We start from the raw sequence: 20,792 nt of genomic DNA, 5'->3' as shown, positions 1-20,792 counted from the left end.
GCCTTAAACGGACAAAGGACGCGGCAAGTCAGCGCAGCCGGGGTCTTCCGCTGCTCCTCGGTGCAGCCCCCTTCCCCCCAGGTGCGCAGATGGAGCTTTGTCCCGAGGCACCGCTCCGAGGGCACAACGGGGAGGGGGGGCTGCCACGACTTGGCTCCCTCTCCCATTCCCTGGGCAAGACTGAGGAGCAGGCGAGGCTGCGTGACAAAGCTGAGGAAAGGAGCGAGAGAGCGCTCGTTGAAGAGGCCCAAATTTCTCTTAAAAACCAGACGTGGCCAGGCTGAAAGTGCACGGGAGCATTTGCGGTTTTGCAGGTGCCCATCTCTAGCTTAGCATGGCCGTTCACGAACACCCAAGTTGAGTACGTGGGAATACATCTTGGCCTAGCGTACAACCCTGTAAAGGAACTGCCTGCTGGAGATGCATGTTTTCAAGGGCCAGGGAAAGAAAGCTTGAGGTTTGTCTTCCTTCTCAGAGCACAGGCATCCCAAGACTAATTTTTGGGAGCGGAAAATAAAAGTTCATGCTAAAAATAGTATGTTTTAAGGCTTGGAAAATGGAAGGAGAACAAATGTCCCAACAAAGGTCTCAGTGTGAAGCAGTTTTGAAGAGCAGGAGTTGCGCTGGAGGTGCTCTCCCCATCTATGCTGTATCTACAGTGAAAGCCACTGTTAAAAGATGCTGTGTTTGGCTAATAGATGGCATCTCCTTTAATGCTCTTCTCTGTACTGAGAATAAATGAGCTTTGTGTTCCAAGTAATGAATGGTTCAGCCATTCTGCTACCCCAGGATGCTTGAAGTGGGAACGTGCAGGCAGAGGGAGAAATCGATGCCCCCGCGCCTTGGCCAAGCTCTGTGGGGCTGAACGGTCCCTGGCTGTGAAGCACAAAGCGTTGAGAAGCTCCTGTGAGATCCCACACCATGCATCGTCCCCCCAGGCGAGGGCTAGGAGCTTCTCACGGAAGAGGAGGGCTACCAAGAGCGCCTGCCTGAAGCAAAGGGAAAGAAAATACAAGCCGCGTTGTCAGGAAGAGGTAATAAACACTCCCGTTCGTGGAGAACAATGCAGCAGTGCAATGTTTTATTGAAAAAAAAAAAATACTCGTCTCACTTGATACCTCAGAAGACTGCATCGCAACGTTGGCAGGCCACGCCATGGGACAGCCACATTGGGGAGGCCACCGGTGCTGGGTGCCCCCTGCCCCCCCCACCACGTGGGTCCCGGAGCCCTCCCCTCGCGCTCCTGGGGTCTCCCAGTGGCTAATGACTGGCGGCGAGGAGAGGAGAGAGTTTGCCCAGGTAGGCTTAATGCCCTGCTTCCCACCACAGCATGGCTGGCTCAGTCTGGCTCCTAGTCACCCCCGAGCTCCCTGGGGACAGCAGTTTCCTCAAGCACAGGACTTGCTCTTAACCTGCTTTTATTTTCCTTTTTGGTTTTTGTTTTGTTTTGTTTTTAAAAAAAAAAAGCCACCCCATATCTTTGCCCTTTTGAAGAGTCCAACGTACGATTATAGTGCAAGAGGGCTTGGTACAAGTGAGCATTACCAGCATGCCGTGGGGGGACAGTCCTCCCCTATAAACATCATTGTAGGATTAAAAGAACATCGTATCTCCCGAGAGAAGCGGTAGTGGGTCACCATGAAAGACCTTTCAAACCAACCCACTTAAAAACAAGGTCAGAAAAGTTTCTAAACAATCAAATACATTCACTTTAAAAAAAACAAAACAAAACAAAAAACAAAAACAACAACAAAACCCCCCCCATTTAAGAACAAAAACTGTTGAGATGGCCCCTTTTCCCCCCGCCCTCCCTCACCCTGCAAACACTTACATATGCTGCAACTACAAGCTGCTCCGTGATGGGAGGCAGCGAGGAATGACCAAACACGGCAGGAGATGCAGAAGGAATCGAGTTCTGGTGACAGGCACTTAGTGGGGCTTGGGAGGGCAGCGACAGAAGTATCTCAGGGCCCGGCTCCCTCTGCAGCGGGCAGGATCGCTCCCCAGGGAGCACCTGTGCCCCTTTCCTCCCCCCCTCCCAAGACACCAAACCATGGTTTCCTACAGCAGAGAGGGGAACGCCTGCGCCAGAGACACCAGGCTTCTGGGAGCTGCTGGCAGCAGAGGAGTTTGGAAAGAGAAGGGCGGAACGTGGCCACACTCCCCGTCCTCCCCCTGGCAGGAGGGGACGAGAGGGCGAAGCAGCCCAGCGGGAGGTGAGCGGTTCCCTTCCTGCCCCAGCCCACAGTATGGCTGGAGGAGAGCGCTTTGTGGGACGAGAAGGGGGCTGCACACACAAGCAAAGAGCTCCGTGCCTCCGAGCCAGTTTCCTCAAGGTAAGGCATGGAGAGAATGCAGCAGAGAACGGCAAAGAGATGCCCTACGGGGATCCCGGCAAGGGAGCGAGGCTTTTCTGCCCTGGCACTGCATCAGCATCTGCCTGCTTTAGGGATGCACCAAGAGCAAGCCCCAAAGCTCCCTGCCCAGGATGATCTCCTGCCCCTCTAAGCCCGCTTCTGCCCAGCCAGGGGAACTGAACTACCTAGGAGTGCTGTGCCACAAACTCTGAGCTACACGGATCATCATTAAAAAAATTAAAAGATAATGAGATCTCTCCCTCTCCTCCCTTCATGCTCTCCGGGATTTTTGGGGTGAGCCAGGCCCGAGTCGGTGAAGTCCCTCAAGTGAGCAGTCCCAGCCTGGTCAGGTGTCACATGTGGAAAGACAATGTACAAGGAACCTATTCACAGCCTCCCCAAAAGCCGCTCAAGTTCTCCTGCAGCCAAGGTCTACGGTAACCCTTGGGCAGCCTTGGCCTCCTCCGAGTTTGGGAAACGCTGCAGCAGGATGCAAGATTAAATTTTTTTTATTTTTTTTTTTTTAAAAACAAGTGTGCAAAGCATCCCAAGCCCTTTGCTAGCTATTGGTTTGGCTCAAAAGCAGTGCGTGGCTTCTCCTGTGGGGTGGAATGTCGTCCCACATGCCCCAGACCCATGCTCACAGAGAGGACATGAAGGCTATTCCAGTCAAACCTACCTGACCGTCTGGAGATGAAATCAGTGTTAAGGCAGCAAAGTAGCCTCTCCCCTGTTGGGGAAGCATTGCTCCTGCTGACGATTTCTCGCAGAAGGTACGTGGTCACAACCACTCTACTGGAGGGATTTGGGAAGGCCGCCCAGTTGCCCACACTGAGAAATACCTAATGCTTTGGGAAACAGCTGCCTCCCGGTTACCTTAATCCAGATCTACCTCTTAAGCCAGCACAAACTCCTCCAGTCCAGCAAAGCTGACACTGCTCCCTCCTGCCAATGCTGGGCTATGGCCTTAGTGCCTCCTGGCCTGTTGGGTCAGGCACGGTGTAGGAAACCATGGTAGGGACATTCACCGGCAGCTAGAAAGGGTGATTGAAAATTCAAGTATGCTCTCCTCAGCACGTGGCCAAGGCAGGCGTCGGAAACCCCGGACTGGCACGAGGAGTCGTGCGGATGTCATTGACAACCCCACTGCTGGGCATTCTTTGCACACCCCACTGTCTTCCCAGCTGAATGTCTGTCTGCGCTGGCACTGCATGGCCACGCAGAGGTCCACAGATACAATGTGCATCTGTAAATGCTAAAAATAATAAAAAGTGCAACGACGTCAGCTTCTTTAAAACAATCCACATTGCTCTGTTAACTGTCAGAGGAGGGAGGTGACAAGGGAGCTGGAAAAAAACCCTAACTGGAACAGTAGATTGCAAAATTTTCTCACAGCTTGCACATTACAGTGTAACTGTTCCCAAGGAGCCGAAAAGGGAACCTGTCTCTTAACTGCTGCAGCAGTCGGGCCCTTCTCCCACACAACTCCCCTGCCCGCACCGCATCCTCCTGCCCTCTCGACAGCCCATCGAGCCTACACGGTATTTCTTTGCTTAATTAAGGAGCGAGGAGGATGGAGGGGCAGAGAGTGCAGGGGAGGGAGAGGAGGGAAGTGAGCAGGAACTTAAGCACAGTCCTCAGGTTTTGCGTGAATGATGCCTTCGCCGTAAACAACGGGAAGGAGGGTCAGCCAGCCAGCCCCCCTCCCAGGGCGACCAAGACCTGAGCCAGCCACAGTCCTGGTCCCAAAAGGAGCTTCAGGCTTGGAGTGAATGAGGGAGACCAGTCAGCAGATCCACCCCAGAGTGGTTTGTTTTGGAACGTTTTCTTCTCTTTTTGGTTTAAAATGTCACTTTTTGTTTGTTTGTCTCCTTTCCTCTCTCTCTCTCTCTCTCTTCCTCCTATGCCTCCTCCCCCCTAAAGAGAAGCCCCTTCCAGTGAGACAGGGTAGGAGCTGCAGGCTCGGTGGTTCCTGCAAGGCCCAGGAGGCACCGATCACTTGTGACGCTGAGCTGTCTTCTTCCGTTTCCTCTTAAAGAAGCAGCAGCACCTGGGGCACAAAGGACAAGGCAAGTTACCCCCGCGCCCGACCCCCTCGCAAGCTCCCCTGCCACCCTGGGCTTCCCTCCGCCCGGTCACATGCAACAGCACCTCCGTGCGCCCAGCCCGAGGCCCAGACAGACCTCCCATCCCGCTGGATGGGCGGCAAGGTTGGCAGGTGCTGGTGGATGCTTGACACCACCAGCCTGGACTGGTACAACCAGCAAGGGCAAGTAGCCACACGCTGTGGGGTCCGGCCACCCTACGCCCATGGGAGCCGGGCTGTCTCCCTCCCTGGGGCAGCAACACAAGGAGCCATCTGGGAAAGCAGTAAATCAAGGATCCAGATGCTCTGCTCCCTCTGTCCAAATCCCAGAGGAAGCAGACTGGGACGGCGAGCCCTGGCTGCTCTTCCCAGCTACGAGACACATGGTTTTCACCACCGTTCACTAAAAAGACAAGTTCCAAAGAGATCTCGGCTCAGGGACCAGGTTTCTTTACTGAACCTTTCACGATAACCAGAGCTTCCACCTTGGATAAATCATTCAGTGCCGATATGCAGAACCTCTGCTTCTTCCCCCAGCTGATGCAAGGGAGATGCACAGCGGCCAGGGATTAGGGGAAGCAAGAAGAATGGATAGTGGAGGCTGAGGTGGGGAGAAAAATGCCCATCACAGCTGAGCTGCGAAGAGCAGTGGGTTCACTCGTGGGAACTGTCACCCAGGTTGTCTAGTCCTGCTGGCGTTTAAGGCGTATCTACCTCTCTATCCTCAGCCCACTCCCAGGAATCCTCTGCACAGAGGGAAGGCGTTTGTTCTGTGCGAGTTCTGCTCCTGAGCTACGTGTCTTTCTCCTTTCTGCCATTACAGCCACCTCCAGAGAGGCCCGGGTGATGCTGAAAGACTACTTTTTCAGGCTGGTGGAAGGGATGCCTGGCTAAACAGCAGGAGTGGGTGTGAGTATGCAAAGACCATTTTTTCCTATCTTTTACCAACAGCCAGACAAAAAGCATTCAAAAACACCATAACAACTTCTCCAAATTATCTTCTGTTGGGTCCTTGGTGGGTCCTGAAATGTCGGCATTACGCTTCTATCCTGTTAGAGCTGGAGGAACAGATATGTTCTCACTCGACCCCCAGAAGGTGCTTGCCCCCCGGATGCACGAGCCTTACTATGGCGTGCAAAAGCGATGGGCAGCCACCCCCCTCATCCATGAGCCAAGCCTGCCAGCACAGATCTGCCAGGGAGACCAGAACGCCCCCAACACGGACAGCTCAAACAGTGACAGCAAGGAGGGCCACCTCCCACCACACATTCCTCTGGCCTGCGCTGACTAACAGCCAGGGCATATTTAATGTCCACGATTTGCCTTTAGGTTCCTAAACTGGCCCAGTCTGGAGGTGAGCCGAGAGAAAACACAAAGCACTCGTCCTTGTAGGAACACGGGCTTGGAGAGACCTGCGACAACTCCATCGCTACCTGCCTAGCCTGACATTTGCAGTGTGCAGCCTGAGGCACCGCCCAACCCAGGCTCCTGCGCACGGCTGGCACTCTCGCCCCCCCCACCCCAGGACCTGTCTTTCATTTTATTGTTCTGGGCTGTCTGCCACCCTCTCCTGCCTTAACCTGTTGTGGTATTTCTCTCCCACAGCAGCCACCTTCCTTCATGACTTGGGCAATGGTGAGTGAAGGGGGGGCGTTATGGGGAGAGAGGATGGAAAATGCACGAGTTATGATTTCGCATGCAGTGGGTAGGGGAAGAAGAGGGCTGAGCAGCACTCATTTCCTTGGGCACCGAATGAAGGGAGCTGACTGACTTCTGGCTGTTTTTTCTTCCAGGGAAGGGTTCAGGAAAGGAAGTCCTGGCAGTTCAGACAGGCAGAGGCAAAACACCAAAATAAAAGAATAAGGCAGGCTGACAATTACAGAACATGATCTCTCTGCATGCAGACAATGCCCAAGAGAACAGCTCCAGACTACGACATACAGAGAAGCCAGAGATGCCAGAGGTATCGGAGGCAATGCCTATGGAGAGCAGGGCAGAGGCGGTCAGTCTCCCATCCAACAAGGCCATTCCTTGCCGCACATGGGCTTTGTCACCTCACTCCGTAGCAATTCCCACGGACCAGCCCTCCCTGGGACCTATGAACTCCTCATCTTAGTCTCCACTTGGTTCTCTGCTTAACTGGGTACGTGGATTCCCCAAGGAGCACGGGAGGGAAGCAACACCTCCATGGGACACCTTGAGTCCAGGGGGGCACTACAGCTGCAGCTTCAAAAGTCTGATAAAACTGTACATATGCCTGAGCTGGGCTTAAGACTGCTGCTAATCCCAACCCCTCCGCCCCTTCTTTCCTGGAGAAGCCAGTTTACCCAAACGCTCAGCTGGTAGCTGCAGGGGTTTTAGAAAGGAGCCACCTCCCACCCACCCTCTCCAAGCAGGGGCTCTAGCTGGGGCTTTGTCACTAACACAGACTCCACAGCCATGTTCTTTCATTCTCTCTAATGATACAGGCCCTGGCCCATGCTTCTTCAGAGGAAACCCTCCGGGGAAGTGGCTAGCCCCCTCCCCTTGATACCTAGTGCAGGGTTTTCTCTTCCTAACTGTCTGTGTGAGGAATTCCTGCGAGATGCTTGGCAAGCCTGGTCCCGACTCTGCCCAACTCCATTAGACATCATCTGCTCACGGACATAACAGTTTGGGGGAGGTGGTAAGCCGAATAGAAAAGCATCTGATGCATCCATCAGTTCAGAGATCAGCCGAATTGCTTGGCCTAATGCGGCCGCTCAGACATAACCCACACCCTCCCCAGTATTGCGTGTGGTCCTCAGCACGGTCCTAAAATCAAAACAGCTCTGGGTTGGCTTTGACTTTGTGCCTTTTTAGGGTTTGGTCAGTTTGATTTTGCCAACCCCAGTCTAGTCTGGTCCGCTCCCCCTTGCATGTGGACTGGAGAGAGGGACTCACCACAAGTTGAGCATTTTCAGGCAGCTACAGAGAGTGTAGAGAAAAAACACAGAAAGGAAGAAAGAGCAATTAGTTCACAGAGGTGGGATGAAAGCATGTCACTGCAGCCATGCAAACATGCAGTGCAGACTGGCAGACACACACCATGCCTGCCCACCGCCCGCCCCCAGCCCTCATACCACCTCTGCCCTTGCCATGGCACCGCTGGGAACTGCCACATTCGCCAGAGTCTCGAGGCCTCTGACAGTCACCCCCTTATCTTCCATGAAGGCACCGGCCCCCATGAGGATTTTATCTGGGGCTGGGATCAGAAAGGGGCTCAGGGCCACTAGGAGAGGAATCTGCTCTTGTCCCCTGCAGTTCTAGTGGCAGAAGGGCCAAATCATGGATCTACACCCAGGACCTGCCCTTCAGCAAAACCCATGGCTGGGATTGGGAGCTTATCTCCAGCGTACCCCAAAGCAGAAGCATTTGCACAGCTCCTCTGCCTGCCGGGAGTGCCAGGGAAAGACCTTCCTGCTCTTGCATCTTGTCTTGAAACACAGACCCCCAGCTCCAGCTCCTTCTAGCTCACTTTACTGCAGAGCAGAATCCAAAAGCCCTTTGCCCTCCGCATATATCTGAGGGGATTTATGATCACAGATGCAAAGGGAAGATGAAGCCAGCCCTCCCTGTGGCAAAAGGAATGAAGCGGACTACCCTGGGGAATTACAAGATACCCCAAACCTGTCAGTGCAAAGCAGCCTGTGCTGTGCTTTCCCAGCACCTCCGAATTTGGGACCATGCGAACCAGGGCTGGAGGGAGACAGAACAGTTCCACGCATTGCAGGACATGGCTTGGGCGGCACGGCCCTTGCACGCTCCTTTTCACCTGTCTTGACATCTCCCCTGTAACAGGGATGGGTGTAGGGCCTGGACATGCTGAACAAGGTGCTGCAGAAATGGGCTAAAGGTGGTCCCATCTTAAAAAGCTGGCTCCTCCTTGCATTGGGTTGTCGTATCGAGAGCTGTTAAACATGGCAATTTGCCCCTCCTAGGGGCAACCCTGAGCCACATGCCCAGGGAGGGACCGGTTCTGTCTGACCAAGACAGACTGTGACACCAAACCAGTGGTATCTGCGGGCTGCACTACCCGTACCTAAGAGGAGCATTGCCCAATCTGCAAGGTGCACCCCAAGCTCCCCCCCACCCCGCTGTACTTGATGAGAAGCCTGCACCAAACACACGGCTCGCTCCTTTGGCTGGGAGGAGGAAGCGTATCTGTTGCTCAGGCACACTGCTGCCCGGATCACGCACAAGTATTTCCCGAGGGACAGAGGAACAGACAGCAGAAGACCTTCAGGACAACCAGCCCTGCCTTCAGACTGACGCGTACCTAGGGACCTTTTTCCATCAACATGGCCTTTCTCATGCCTGCCAGTTTTCCTCTTCACCCTCCCACAAGCCATTCCTAACAGAAGTTCCCACAAAGGCTGAGACAAACAACATGGGACAAGTGACACCAGTGTCATCCAGTCAAAATATAACCAGGCAGCTGGGCAACATCACAGCACCAACCAGTTCAAAGGCAGCCCTGGGACCTGCTTAGTCCTCGCATGGGGAGTGCCAGGATTACGCTGTGACCTGCCAGGGTCCTGGTCTAGTTCAGAGGCAGCCAGAAGGTCCCATGTTGAGGACTGTGCAAAAGGTGACGTGACAGTGCCAGCCACAGCACATGTGCAAACAAGGCCAAAACGGTCAAAGTGGCAACTTCGTACCTCAGTTCTCACTCCTGACCGCAGGCTGCAGAGGAGAGGTCAGCTCAGAGGGAGCGCGCTCTTCCCCACAAGCAGGAGCGCTGCTGCCGGGTTCTCCTGCTCAGCTTCCGTTGGGCTGGACCAAGAGAATTAACAGGGAGAGATACTCATCCCTGCAAGAGTTACTCTGGGACTGTTCTGGATACCTGGTGTCCAATTCTTGCAGCCAGAGATAAAGTGTTAACTTTCAGACCAACCATCTCTTCACTGAGCTGCCCTCAAGCTACTCCTACACTCTCAGTACAAGAGTACAGCACGTTCTCCTTTTGGAACAGGGAACGCTCACCAGGATTCCTGAAATCAATTCACATTATTTTGGTATTAGTGCTCCTGCCTATCTTGCAATACATGCTCTGAGTAAGAGTTAGGTTCTCCAGCCATGACAAGTGTAAAAAAGAAGCAGCAGCAGCAGCACTGAAGGCACCATGCACAAAAGCAGCAATATGCAAGGAAAAGGGCATGGGACGCGAGCATCGAGTACTTCACCACGGGTAAACATCCCCACTTGTTTCCCAAGGGGAGGATTAATGACCACACCAGTGGAAAGCCTAGCTGTAAAGCAAACGTACTTAGCTTCCTCCACCACCTCCACCTCTGCCTGCGCTGTTATCGGCGCGTTGGAGTGTGCCCCCGTTGGGTCGTCCACGTTCAGCTCCCCATTGGTTGAACTAACCACCTGAAACACAAATGAATCCTCCGTTAATGAAGCCCCCTTGCGTGTGATGCGTCTCTACCTGCCTGGACAAGGGATGCTGTGGGAATGGGAAATATGCGGAGTAACTTCCGTTCGCTCCTGTCTCTTTGCACCCTCTTAACCAGGCTGTTGGATTTCTTGGGTGCCTTTGAGCCACGTGCCCTCGTTTGGAGCTGGTTCATCCCAAGCAGAACAGTCGGCAGGGGAATGCCTCTGCAGTTGCTAATTCAGGCTCCTGCGCCCAGTATGGGTTGTGTGTCTCTGGGAGGCATAGCCACTAGTGAAGACTGACTGACAGCCCTATATACACACACAGACTGTATTATGTCAATTGTTTTCTCCTGACAATTTTACAGGCAAGTGACTCGGTCTTGTTGCCTGCCAGTACCATGGAAAGAAGTCATTCCAGAGCCATCAGTCTTGCTCCTTACACAGCCAGTTTCTGGAATTACATACTCATGCAAAAGCTACTGATACAGTCTCTCATCTCTTTTTGCTTCACAGCTGATGTTAAGGCTTACTTCAGCATTTCCGTCACAGGGGTGACCATCCAGATCCCCTGCTGCCAGCAGCTCTGCATTTGCCAGGAGAGCACATAATTTTCTGGATAATTCATCATAGAATCGCGGAATTGTTGAGGTTGAAAAAGCCTTTTAAGATCATCAAGCCCAACCGTTCCCCTAACCCTGCCATCCCACCACTAAACCCTGGCCCTAAGCACCTCATCTGCCTGGCTTTTAAATACCCCCAGGGATGGGGACTCGTCCCCTACCCTGGGCAGCCCTTTCCAGTGCTTGACAGCCCTTGTGGGGAAGGAATTTTTCCCAGTGTCCAACCTAAACCTGCTCTGGCACAACTTGAGGCTCTATTGCCACAGCAACCACCAAAGAAGCCTGTAAGGGACCACAGTTTGGCCGGCCCTTCTGCACTCCATTAGGGCAGCCTCCTGCGCCTTGCTGTGAATACCTGTTGCTGCTCCTGGGTCCAGAGCTGTGACGATGCGTGGCTCCCCTCCCGCTCCACCTCTTCACCTTTCTACAAGATAAAAGGAGGTATCTCCCATCGGGGGGTGTCAGTGCTACCCAGCATTCCTGGAGGCTCTGGATGGCCCAGCCACCAGCGGTGAAGGGAAGGAAGCTGCTGAAGCAGGTGTCCCCTCATGGTTAAGTACATCTATCCAGGTTCATTTGAAATGCTTAAGTTCTACCAGCGACTGCTGTTTCTGCAGATCAAGTCCTGTGGCCAGTCTCTGCCAAGACAGGTCAGGACTTGGCTGATGTGGTTTTCAGGGCTCTTCCTTGAGTGACAACCCCTTGGGTTCTCTTCACACCCCCCTTCCCAAACTCATTGCACTGTAGGCTCCAGGTTCTCCAGACCCTCACACCTTCCCACACAGCTTTGCAAAACGCTAGCACTTAGTTGTGCTATTCCCAGTGATCTTCCCACACTTTCTCCAGCTACTGGTTACATTTCATTTTACAAAAGGCTTTGCTTTTCCTCCTCTTCTTTTATGTCCCGCCACTTCATTTTGATGTGGCAAATTCAACCCTTGCCTTAAAGGCAATGGCCACTTGAAGCTGCTGACCTCCCAAGGGTTCAGCACGAACTGGTGCATCTCTTGAGGAGCAATTTAAGCATCTGCAGCCCAGCAGCCACACATGGCAGATTTCCTGTTCTTGGCTGCAGATGAGCAGAATTTTAATGCTTATAGTGACACATACAGGCTTGTAAGCTGCCCAGGTAGGCAACGCTCCCAGTCAAATTCAGACTAGGACCGCCGTCTTGCTGTAGCTACTCTGGCAGAGCACTGTTCGTGGGGAGACGCAGCTCACGCTGCCTTTGTGCAAGGAAACTATTCCCCTTACCTAAAAAAATACAAATGAAACCACCTACTCTGTACCTACTGAGCGCTGAATTCATAGAATCACAGACTGGTTTGGGTCAGAAAGTACCTTTACAGATCATCCAGGTCCAGCCCCTCTGCTGCGGACAGGGACATCTTTCACTAGATCAGGGTGCTCAAAGCCCCCTCCAACCTGACTGTGAACAATTCTCCAGTTTACTGTCTGCTTGCATCCGAGATCGAAGCTATACACACGTTAGTTCCTCCTTATATTTCGATTTCTGTTCCTCAGAAAAAAATCTTCAAATGAAAACAGGAACATGGCTAACCAAGCCAAAAATTGATTGAATCCAACCAAGTATCAGGAATAAGTAAAAATTTCAACCCAATCTGCATTTCACTTAGGGGTACCCTGCACTTCCCATCTCCTCAGCTCAGCTCTGTCCCACTCTGGGCACTAATTCCCATTTCACTAGACCCAATTTTCAAAGTGTTATGTCTGGAAACCAGAGCCAGCTCTCACAGGCAAACCTCTGCCAAAGACTTTGCCTCGTAAGCGATATTAGACAGCTCTTGTTTGCTTGATTGACTCTTGCATCTTCTCTCTGGCCCGGCCAGCCATCTTACTCTGGCCCGAGTGCAAGGAACTCCCTTCGCGAGCCTGAGTGACAACTGGAGGCAGGTATGGTTTCATAAACAGAAGCGGTCTTTTCAGGAATTTAAAAACTTAGCTGTAAGTCTTTTCAGGAATGTAAAAACCTTTCATGCTGTCTGGCACTGTTGCGCATCCTCTGCTCATCCACAGTGCAATCACCCAGAGATCCAACTTGCAGCCCCCTTGCCCTTACACTTGTGCTGGTGGTCTGCCACTGTATCCAAGACTAAAAGGCAAAAGGGGAGCAAGAGAATAGGGTCACCCTGCAACTGCAGCAACGGTTCAGCCTGCCTCCCCTCCACTTGGAGGGAGAAGTGGCTGCACAGCCTCCTCTCTGGAATTTGACCAGAACCTCGCCAATCAAGCCTGAAAGGGAACAGCTCAACTATTTTCCTAACATTTGTGGGGTTTACGTGCAACAAACCCTATTTCAGCTGCTTCTTACTATCTAAGAGCATCCCCAAGGTGGGGATAGAGAGATGCTTTATGGACCAAACCTGCTAACAGACACTGCTTTCTGTGTGCAGTTTGATGAATCTGATTGACCAGAACCTCGCCAATCAAGCCTGAAAGGGAACAGCTCAACTATTTTCCTAACATTTGTGGGGTTTACGTGCAACAAACCCTATTTCAGCTGCTTCTTACTATCTAAGAGCATCCCCAAGGTGGGGATAGAGAGATGCTTTATGGACCAAACCTGCTAACAGACACTGCTTTCTGTGTGCAGTTTGATGAATCTGAGTTCAAAATAGCTCTTGGAGGAAAAGCTTCGTTGAAGCGGTAACAGCAGCAGTGTTGGCCATCACAGGCTGGGTCCCCCAAAACTACGGCTTGAGCGTGACGCACAGGGCAGGACCAAACCGGTCTGTGAAATCACTCTCCTGACCACGATGTTAGTGCAGTTCGAGGAGAATTCAGGAGTTTTAACACAAACTCTCACATCAAGGCTGTGCCCGTCAGGAGGAAGAGGTACCTGTACTGATCCTCCATGCCGATCTGCAGCCAAATGAGATGTCAAGTATGAGGTATTTGTCTGTCGGCTGGGCTGGATCTCCCACTCCCCTCGGCGATCTGATGACGCCTGCTTACAAGTTCAGAAGCACAAGAGAAACAGAAGAGAGGGCAAAAGGTGAACGAGGGGAAGACATAAAAGGGTGTTTGTTAGTGAGTTAGTTTCTGTGCAAAAAGCAAGGCATTTAAACTTTTAGCTGGGCTAAAATTTCTCTTTACCACCTCAATACTTCACTTCAGTGGTGTCTGCAGGAATCCACTGCGGGAGTGGATTTCTTCTCTTTTGCTGCTAATGAAGAGAAAGCTCAGCTCTAACCAGGAAGTTATTTCTTTACACGGCTTCATTTCCGTGGGTTTCAGCACAGAAATAAACACACTGACAGCGTGCTTAGCTGCGCCTGTCAGGTCACAGGCACCAGAGCACTTGGCATGGCAGCGAGATTGGATACACAAGCTCGACCTCCCTAAAATATGTGTTTTTAAACCCAAATTTGCAACACAAAACAAAGCCACGTTTTATTTCACCAAAAGCCAGTTCCACACACTGATTCACCTGTATGGTGCAGAAGGAAACATCCACCAGACCTGCTTGCCTGGAGAGAGGGTTTGGTTTTCTGTAGAAAAGTAGATAAGAAACTTTTGCTAACAGTTTCTTCTTCATCCCCAACAGATGCAAACTTTAGGCAATTAAATGATTAGGATCTTGTTTGTTTTATTAGAAGAACCACTTTGCACTTGCGCGTGAAGGTCCTCAAGGGTCACCCAGCTTTGATGACAACACATCCAGCATTTGCCTAAGCCCCAGGAGGATCTCAGTGCACCTAAACCCAACCGACCAGCTGGAGGAACTCTTCCCAAGACCGGGAAGTGTAGGACGAACAGGTAGATCTGAGCTGGCCTCAGGCCAACAGCAGAGGACGTAGTCAAGTCTGAAGTGACCAACGGGACAGAAAAAGTGCCTCCCTGAGTGCCATATAAAAATTTAAGCAAATGTTTCAAAGCTGAAGCACAAGAGGCTTAAGTGAATAACCAGGAGGTTATCGTAGTGAAGCTGAAGGAGCTAACCAAGGGGATGTGGGCAGGCCCTGCCTTTCCCCAGCACTACTTTGTGTTGCTCCCTGCAGCCATGGATGATCAGCCCAAGCCCTGGTCTGGGCAAGAGAGAAGCCACAGGGCTCGGTGCCACTGTGGGAAAAAAAAGAAAAGAAAAAAAGACGGCAAGCAGCTCCATATGGGAAAACGACTCCAGAAATCTCTGAATAAACTATGCTAAGTAGTAAACTGTCACTCAGCTAGAACAGAAGCATGTGCAAAGGGATGCAGAATTAAAAAAGAAGCCTCCTGGCATTTTGTAAAACATTTGCTATCGTTCCCCTTTGCATGTGACCTCCGATTCCCTCCCGGAGTGACCCACAGTGCTGCTCCTCCTTCCGAGCAGGCACCAAATCCAGTTCACAGGTACTGTTTCCCTAGAGGTGGTCTTGTCCAGGCCTGTCCTATTAAATCTTATTATGCGTTCTTCCCGTCAGCTCGAGACGCTGCTCATGCTTTTTGTACTTGGTGACATTCAGAGGAGAAGCACTTCCCCTGGAATTTTTTTTTTTTAATGGCTGCAAATCACAATATTATGAATAACAGGAGAATTTAAATGCAGGTTTTGAAAGCTAGTAGAAGACAGATCTTAAGCGCTGCTTCTTCCAGAGCACTCTGCCATCAGGTCACTTGGCTAGCCCAGGTGGTGGAAGTAGTTGCCATGCTATATCAACATTAGCAGAAGCACCCTTCGGCCTAGGAGCCTGGAAGCGGTTTCTAGGAAAGGCTCTAGAAGGCACAACAGCCAGATTCTTCTCTTTTAGCTCTACAGCCAAGTACATGATAAACTAGTGGTGAAGTAGATTTGAGCTGAGCCACCCAAAAGGCAACCCAAGCAGTGACACGGAGGAAGCGATGCCTGTAAAATTCGAGAGCATCGAGTTCCCATTAATGGTCATCACCTTCCTACCAGCTACTGAACCGTGAGACGAGACTGGCACCTAAAGACAGGGGGCAGAGCTCACCCATCTTTGATAGGCAGTAAAGTATCTGCATTTCCTAGAGGAAAAGGGTACCAGAAGGAGACCACTCTCTCATTGGTGTCTTTACTGGGAAACCAAATACTATAAAAGAGAATCTGCAGTTATTATACCTGGGAACAAAAATAAGGCAGTTAAATCTGGAGATCAAGGCAGTCACTTGACCCAAGCCTCCAATTTGCTGCTCTAGACGTTTATTTTTTCTACTTTTTCCTCTAGAGAAATCCTTTGCTCAACACTTACAAGGAACATCCCTTGGAAGAGAGTTGTTTATGTTTTGGCGAGAAGAGACTGATTTTCCCTGCATATTGGGAATATTAAATTATTCTGCATCCAAAGTAATGGTTAGGTGAAAAAAAAAGTGACCAAAGCTGTCATGCAATACAGTGTCAAGAGTATTTGACAGGCTCAGAAGAACAAGGACTGAAGGCTGCTCGCGTAATATTTTGGGAATAGGACAGATTTCTTTGAGCTCCCTACCATAATTTGTGAACTAACATGCTTGAAAATGAAGCCAGGTGTCATTGTCCGTTAAAGGAAACAAGATGACTCGTACGTAGACAGTGCGGAGGTCTGTTGTCAAAGCAGACAACTAGAAATGGCCACCCAAAAAATTTGGGGTTAATGCATTAATCAGGCAATGTATTAAAGCAGATGATGATGTTACTCACAAACCAGTCCATGCTCATCAGCATGCTGAAATGCAGTACTGCACACATGCTTCAAACAATCCAGTGTCCTACAAGCAACGCTGCTAACAAGGGGTATTCATCCTCATTGTAGCTGATGTTTTTAGATGTATTCTAGTCTACGTTAGCGCCTCTACCATTCATGAGCCCAGCTGCATGGAACGGGGAAAGCTGAGCCCAGACAGGTTATTACATCTCACACTAGATTCTGCACCCACTGAACCCCGGCTCGCACGAGCTGAGTGGGAGCAGAGCCAGCAGACAAGGAGCTAGGATGGCACACAGCGGTTAGAGGAGCAGAGCGAGCCCAGAACCACTCACTGGGAAGTAAGAGCACCAACAGCTCTAGCTAGGAGCCAGCAGTTGGAGATCTACTGAACTTCTGATCAGTTCTGTTAATACAGAAAATCCAAACTCTCAACACCAACAAAACATTACAACTAGAAAGGAAAAAACACGTGGAAATTCAAATTTTAAAAATGGCCGTTCATGTGGACCATGCTGCCCAGCCTCCCCCGGGGGACCCTACCCTGGCAGACCTTTATGCTCTGCAACACTTCGCCGTGCAGTGGATACCCCGAGCAGGACATGCTGCACATATGCAGGATGCGCACATCCCTACTGCAGCCGCGCAGTCCATGGGAGGAGGGCACCTGGGGGCAGGCTGCCATTGCCACAACTCTGCTGGGCTACTCCACAGCCCACGTGCCAGGAGTAAAAGCACCCAAAGGAAGATGGTTGGCCAGGCAGGTCAGATAGTTTGACTGGGCTGGATAGTTGAGTTAAACAGCTTACCCACAAACTACAGAATAACGACCCATTCCAAATTGTACTCCATTGGGTTCACAATCCCGAGGAATTCCACTGGCCGATACAGCATTTCAGCAACCTGTTGCTTTGGCAAAATTCTGCTCAAATCACAACCTCTAAATCAAGCAGGAATTGTGCTTGCCAAGATCAAGGTAAGAACCAGCCCCGACCACCTCTAACGGCATACGGTTTCTGCTTCTCCTCTCCAAGAGGAATTCGGAGAGGTGCCAAACAATGTGGCGCATTTGTGAGCAACGCACCTGATTGCGAAGGGCCTGCTGTGATGGTCGATCCCTATGGATGTGGCTGTCTCTTGTTACTGCGGACGTCCCAGAATCTACGTGAACAGATCCCACTGGAGTAGGCTGGAAAACAAGGCACTCATTAGGATGAAGCCAATGCTGAAGATGCCTCTCGCTCACCCTCTCAACACATACATGCATGACCCTAACTTGTCAGGCTTGCAACCATTGGGTAGAAGCAGGAAAACATCAAAATGCTGCCCAAAGGTACTGACAATAACAAGGGAATATTACAGCCAGGGCTATAAAACCCCTGTGATTTGATGGGCATGTGATTTGATGCTGGATACCAGCAACAAATGTCTTGTATAAAAATTAATTAAAAAGATATAGTTAGGTACGTGTCTTGGTGTCAGATCACACCTAATGTGTTTCACATAGGATTATTACAGCTGCAAATATACAGACTTGTTTTCCTCATCTCATCGTCTTGGCACTTTTAAAATCAGGCTTGCATAGAAACAGGACATGTTAAAATTAAAGCTTCATCTGCTCTATTCTCACCAAAGTCATAATCCCTGCTCACAACATCAAAATCTCCATAGCAACCACTGCAGTTGTCAGCAGTAGCATGCTTGTCTTACAAGGTGCTTTTTATCAATTGCCTTTGTAATTAAACAAAAATGAGGGGAGAAATCATGATTCATAAAGGGAATGGTTTTTTTTATGAAGATGAACTGGTTTGGGCCCAGTAAGCATCGGTAATGCTAAATATAGTTGGGACAGTAAATCACCAGCAGCGGTACCAAGTCTATCACTGAAGGCATTTGATCTGGCACCAGTGACAATTAATTTACAGATGCCTTTGCCATTGCCGGAGTGTGGTGACTGGCCATTAGCGAGGAGGCTATCGGCAGAACAACACAAAACACAAGTGACAGGTGGCCAGCGGAAGAGCTTTAGACTTTTCTATCAGATTTCTCAATGGCACATCTTTTGGCCAAAGTATTCTTGAGCAAAAATGGCTTTTGAACAATAGCAGCAACACAATGATATCACGATTACGGTCCATGGAACTGCTAAATGGAGCTTGGTTACTCCCACATTTCCTTGCCACGTGCTATAGAGAGCTGGTTCAGTCTCCGGAGCAGGGTAAGCCCCAAGATCTTTTGAGCTTAGAACTGGTTTGCTGTTACTATTCACTGGGCATCCCATCAGAGCCCTGCCTAGGTCTCCCGTATGTCTCGATGAGAACTCAACCATGGTGGAGGTCTTCCACCATTCAGTGCTGAGGTAGCAAGTATGGTCTCCTGCTTTAAGATGGATGTCTTTAGATACTGGTCTCAACTCCTGTGCTAGACTAGAAGAAATTAAGTCTAGTAGTGTTCATTGCCAGAAGTGGGAAAATCAGGTTTGAATGCCCCACAAGGGCAAGCCCAAAGAGGTGGGAAGGGGCCTTCTGCCCCTTAGGGAAACCTCAATGCAGTGCAGGAACCCCCTGAACTCAATGTCAGGACATCTCACTATGTTAGGCCCATGTCAGCTAGAGAACAGATGTGAAAGACTTGATCCTACGCTCACATGCATTAATTGGGAATATCAGGAACAGAGAGCCAGAGAGCCAGCTGGTGGGGAAGCAGCACCTGGAAGGCAAGGCACTGCATTTCATGGGGACAACTTACAATTGGCCTGCCGACCCAGTCATAGGCGTAGTCAAAGGTGTAGCCTTTCTTTTCAAACAGCTCTGTGAAGATGGTTCGTAAATAATCGTAGTCTGGTCTCTCAAAGAAGTCTAATCGCCGAACGTAACGGAGATACGTGGCCATCTCCTCTGTTGGAAAAGGGGACAAAAGCAGCAGTATCAGTTCTGCTCACACACGAGCTCCATCTCTTACAAGCCTCTCAGAGCCAACACACACACTGGAAATAAGCTTTTCAATTAACTTCACCGAGGCTTTCCCATGGCACTAGGCTCAAAGTTGGTGCTTAAAGTTGGGCTGAGGGCCAGATCACCAGTGATGCGAGTTGTCCAGGCTCCACTAAGTTCAAATGAGCCATGCGGATTGACAGAAGCTGAGGATATCCAACAAGTTTTCACCCTCAGTGACCCACTCCACAGTCTTTTATTGCTTGATGAATCCAGAGCCCTCCTGCCTTGCCCAAAGTCTGCTAATAGTCTGCTTTTATTCCAAATCTTCTGAATGCGTTGTTATAAATGAAGGTCTGTGTTTTAGCATTGAGCACCATGCTGTGAGAGAACTGCCTGGGCTGCCAGTACTACCTCTGGCTTTTCTTATAAAAGCAGCATTTTTTAGTAATAGTCTGCAATGCAAATAATTTCAAACACTTCTCAAGCAAAGATGGAAGTCCCACCTCTGCTCCAGAGAGCTGCTGCTCACCCTCAAACCTGAGTGCCACAGCTGGTTTTATTCCATACATTTGTATAAAAACAAACACTACAACACACTGTAGGATAAAAGCCAACCCTCTGGACCTGCCAACAGGGTGCTCATGTGTATGTCTGCTCACACAAACGTTTGACATAGCCACAGTGATGTCATCTGGAGGAGGAAAGTGGGAGATGTCAGCAGGTGCCCTGCGGCATCCCTGAGCTCCAGCAACCGGAGCTCTACAGTCTGGCTGCCTGGAGTGCTTGTGCTGCTCCCAACGTCATTACATTAATCATAGCCTTGAATATTCAAAACAAGACTTCAAAGGGGAGACTCCAAGGTTCATTTACCTGGTGCACACAGAACAGTGTTTGGTGTTAATTAATTGCTTTCCTGCATCTGGGTCGTACTTTGCATGTACAGAGAACAGGAGCCCTGCCCCTTGGCTCGCGCCTAAGCCGAGGTAGGACCTCTGAGCAGAGCTCAGTACAAGGCGTGAGTTGGCGTGCTGCAGTACGACTCATATACCAACATGGTTTTTGCCTTTAGCTAACAAAAATAAAACCAGCATTGCTTATCGATACTTAATTCTGTCTGTGGCTTGCAGCTTGCATGTCATGTGGACGTAAAAGAGGCAAAAAAGGAGGAGAAAAAGGTAATCCCCTCTTCCTGCTAGTGTCTCTGAAAGGTGGAGGACAACAGGTTTCAGGTGAGCAAGGAAAAGAAGTTCTCTCATCTCCCTTCAGCCCAGACCTGCAGGTATGGCTGAGCGCTGAGGACGGAGCATTGGGGAAAATTATGAGAACAGCCAACCTGAAGCTGTTCTGCTTGGAACTGGGTGGATTTGGGCTGCAAATACATCTGGGGAATTAGCATGACTAGAGCGAAAATGATCCCCTTCCAGGCTTGCTGCTCCTCACGCTGGGAAAAGAATGGGGCTGATCGTGGGGACTGGGTACTCTCCCTGGTGCCAAGATTTGAAAAAACACCTAAAATACCCCACTCTGTGAAGGCCATGGGGTACCTGGGGAGGGCTTTAACTGTGTACTCTGCTTTTCTACCTCCAAGGCAGACTTTTGTTTAACTGGAGAAAAGGTGCTGGGCTTGGCTAGAAGCACATCTTTAGTAATACTCTCCTTAAAACTGCTGTCAGAAGGTGAAATTCAAGGACAGACCCATCATCCCATCTTCTAAGCTGGCCACCTACAATTTTAACACCCGTAAA

General features: G+C 50.4%; 2 protein-coding genes across 10 annotated transcripts in view; both read right to left on the bottom strand.

The window, feature by feature from the left end:
* The window catches only part of PPIB (peptidylprolyl isomerase B), a 3,607-nt gene extending 2,474 nt beyond the window's left edge, over window positions 1-1,133 (bottom strand). Inside the window, exon 1 of the mRNA XM_035899489.1 lies at window positions 1,112-1,133. Coding sequence (XP_035755382.1) covers window positions 1,112-1,133 — 22 coding nt within the window. The remainder of the gene's footprint in view (window positions 1-1,111) is intronic.
* The window catches only part of CSNK1G1 (casein kinase 1 gamma 1), a 112,857-nt gene continuing 93,145 nt past the window's right edge, over window positions 1,081-20,792 (bottom strand). For 8 of the 9 annotated variants that reach the window (XM_035899352.1, XM_035899351.1, XM_009643885.2 and 5 more), the window contains 5 exons: window positions 18,860-19,008; window positions 17,196-17,300; window positions 13,327-13,434; window positions 9,731-9,837; window positions 1,081-4,407 (listed from right to left, as the gene is read on the bottom strand). In XM_035899352.1, the coding sequence (XP_035755245.1) occupies window positions 4,353-4,407; window positions 9,731-9,837; window positions 13,327-13,434; window positions 17,196-17,300; window positions 18,860-19,008 (524 nt within the window). In that variant the 3' untranslated portion in view covers window positions 1,081-4,352. Of the gene's footprint in view, window positions 4,408-9,730; window positions 9,838-13,326; window positions 13,435-13,917; window positions 13,979-17,195; window positions 17,301-18,859; window positions 19,009-20,792 lie in introns of those variants that run through there. The other variant, XM_035899355.1, reaches the window with a different exon arrangement.

Source organism: Egretta garzetta, unplaced genomic scaffold (genome assembly GCF_000687185.1).
Source record: "Egretta garzetta isolate BGI_Z169 unplaced genomic scaffold, ASM68718v1 scaffold287, whole genome shotgun sequence".
In the NCBI taxonomy this organism is placed as follows: Eukaryota; Metazoa; Chordata; class Aves; order Pelecaniformes; family Ardeidae; genus Egretta; species Egretta garzetta.
This window is presented reverse-complemented; position numbering and strand designations above follow the sequence as displayed.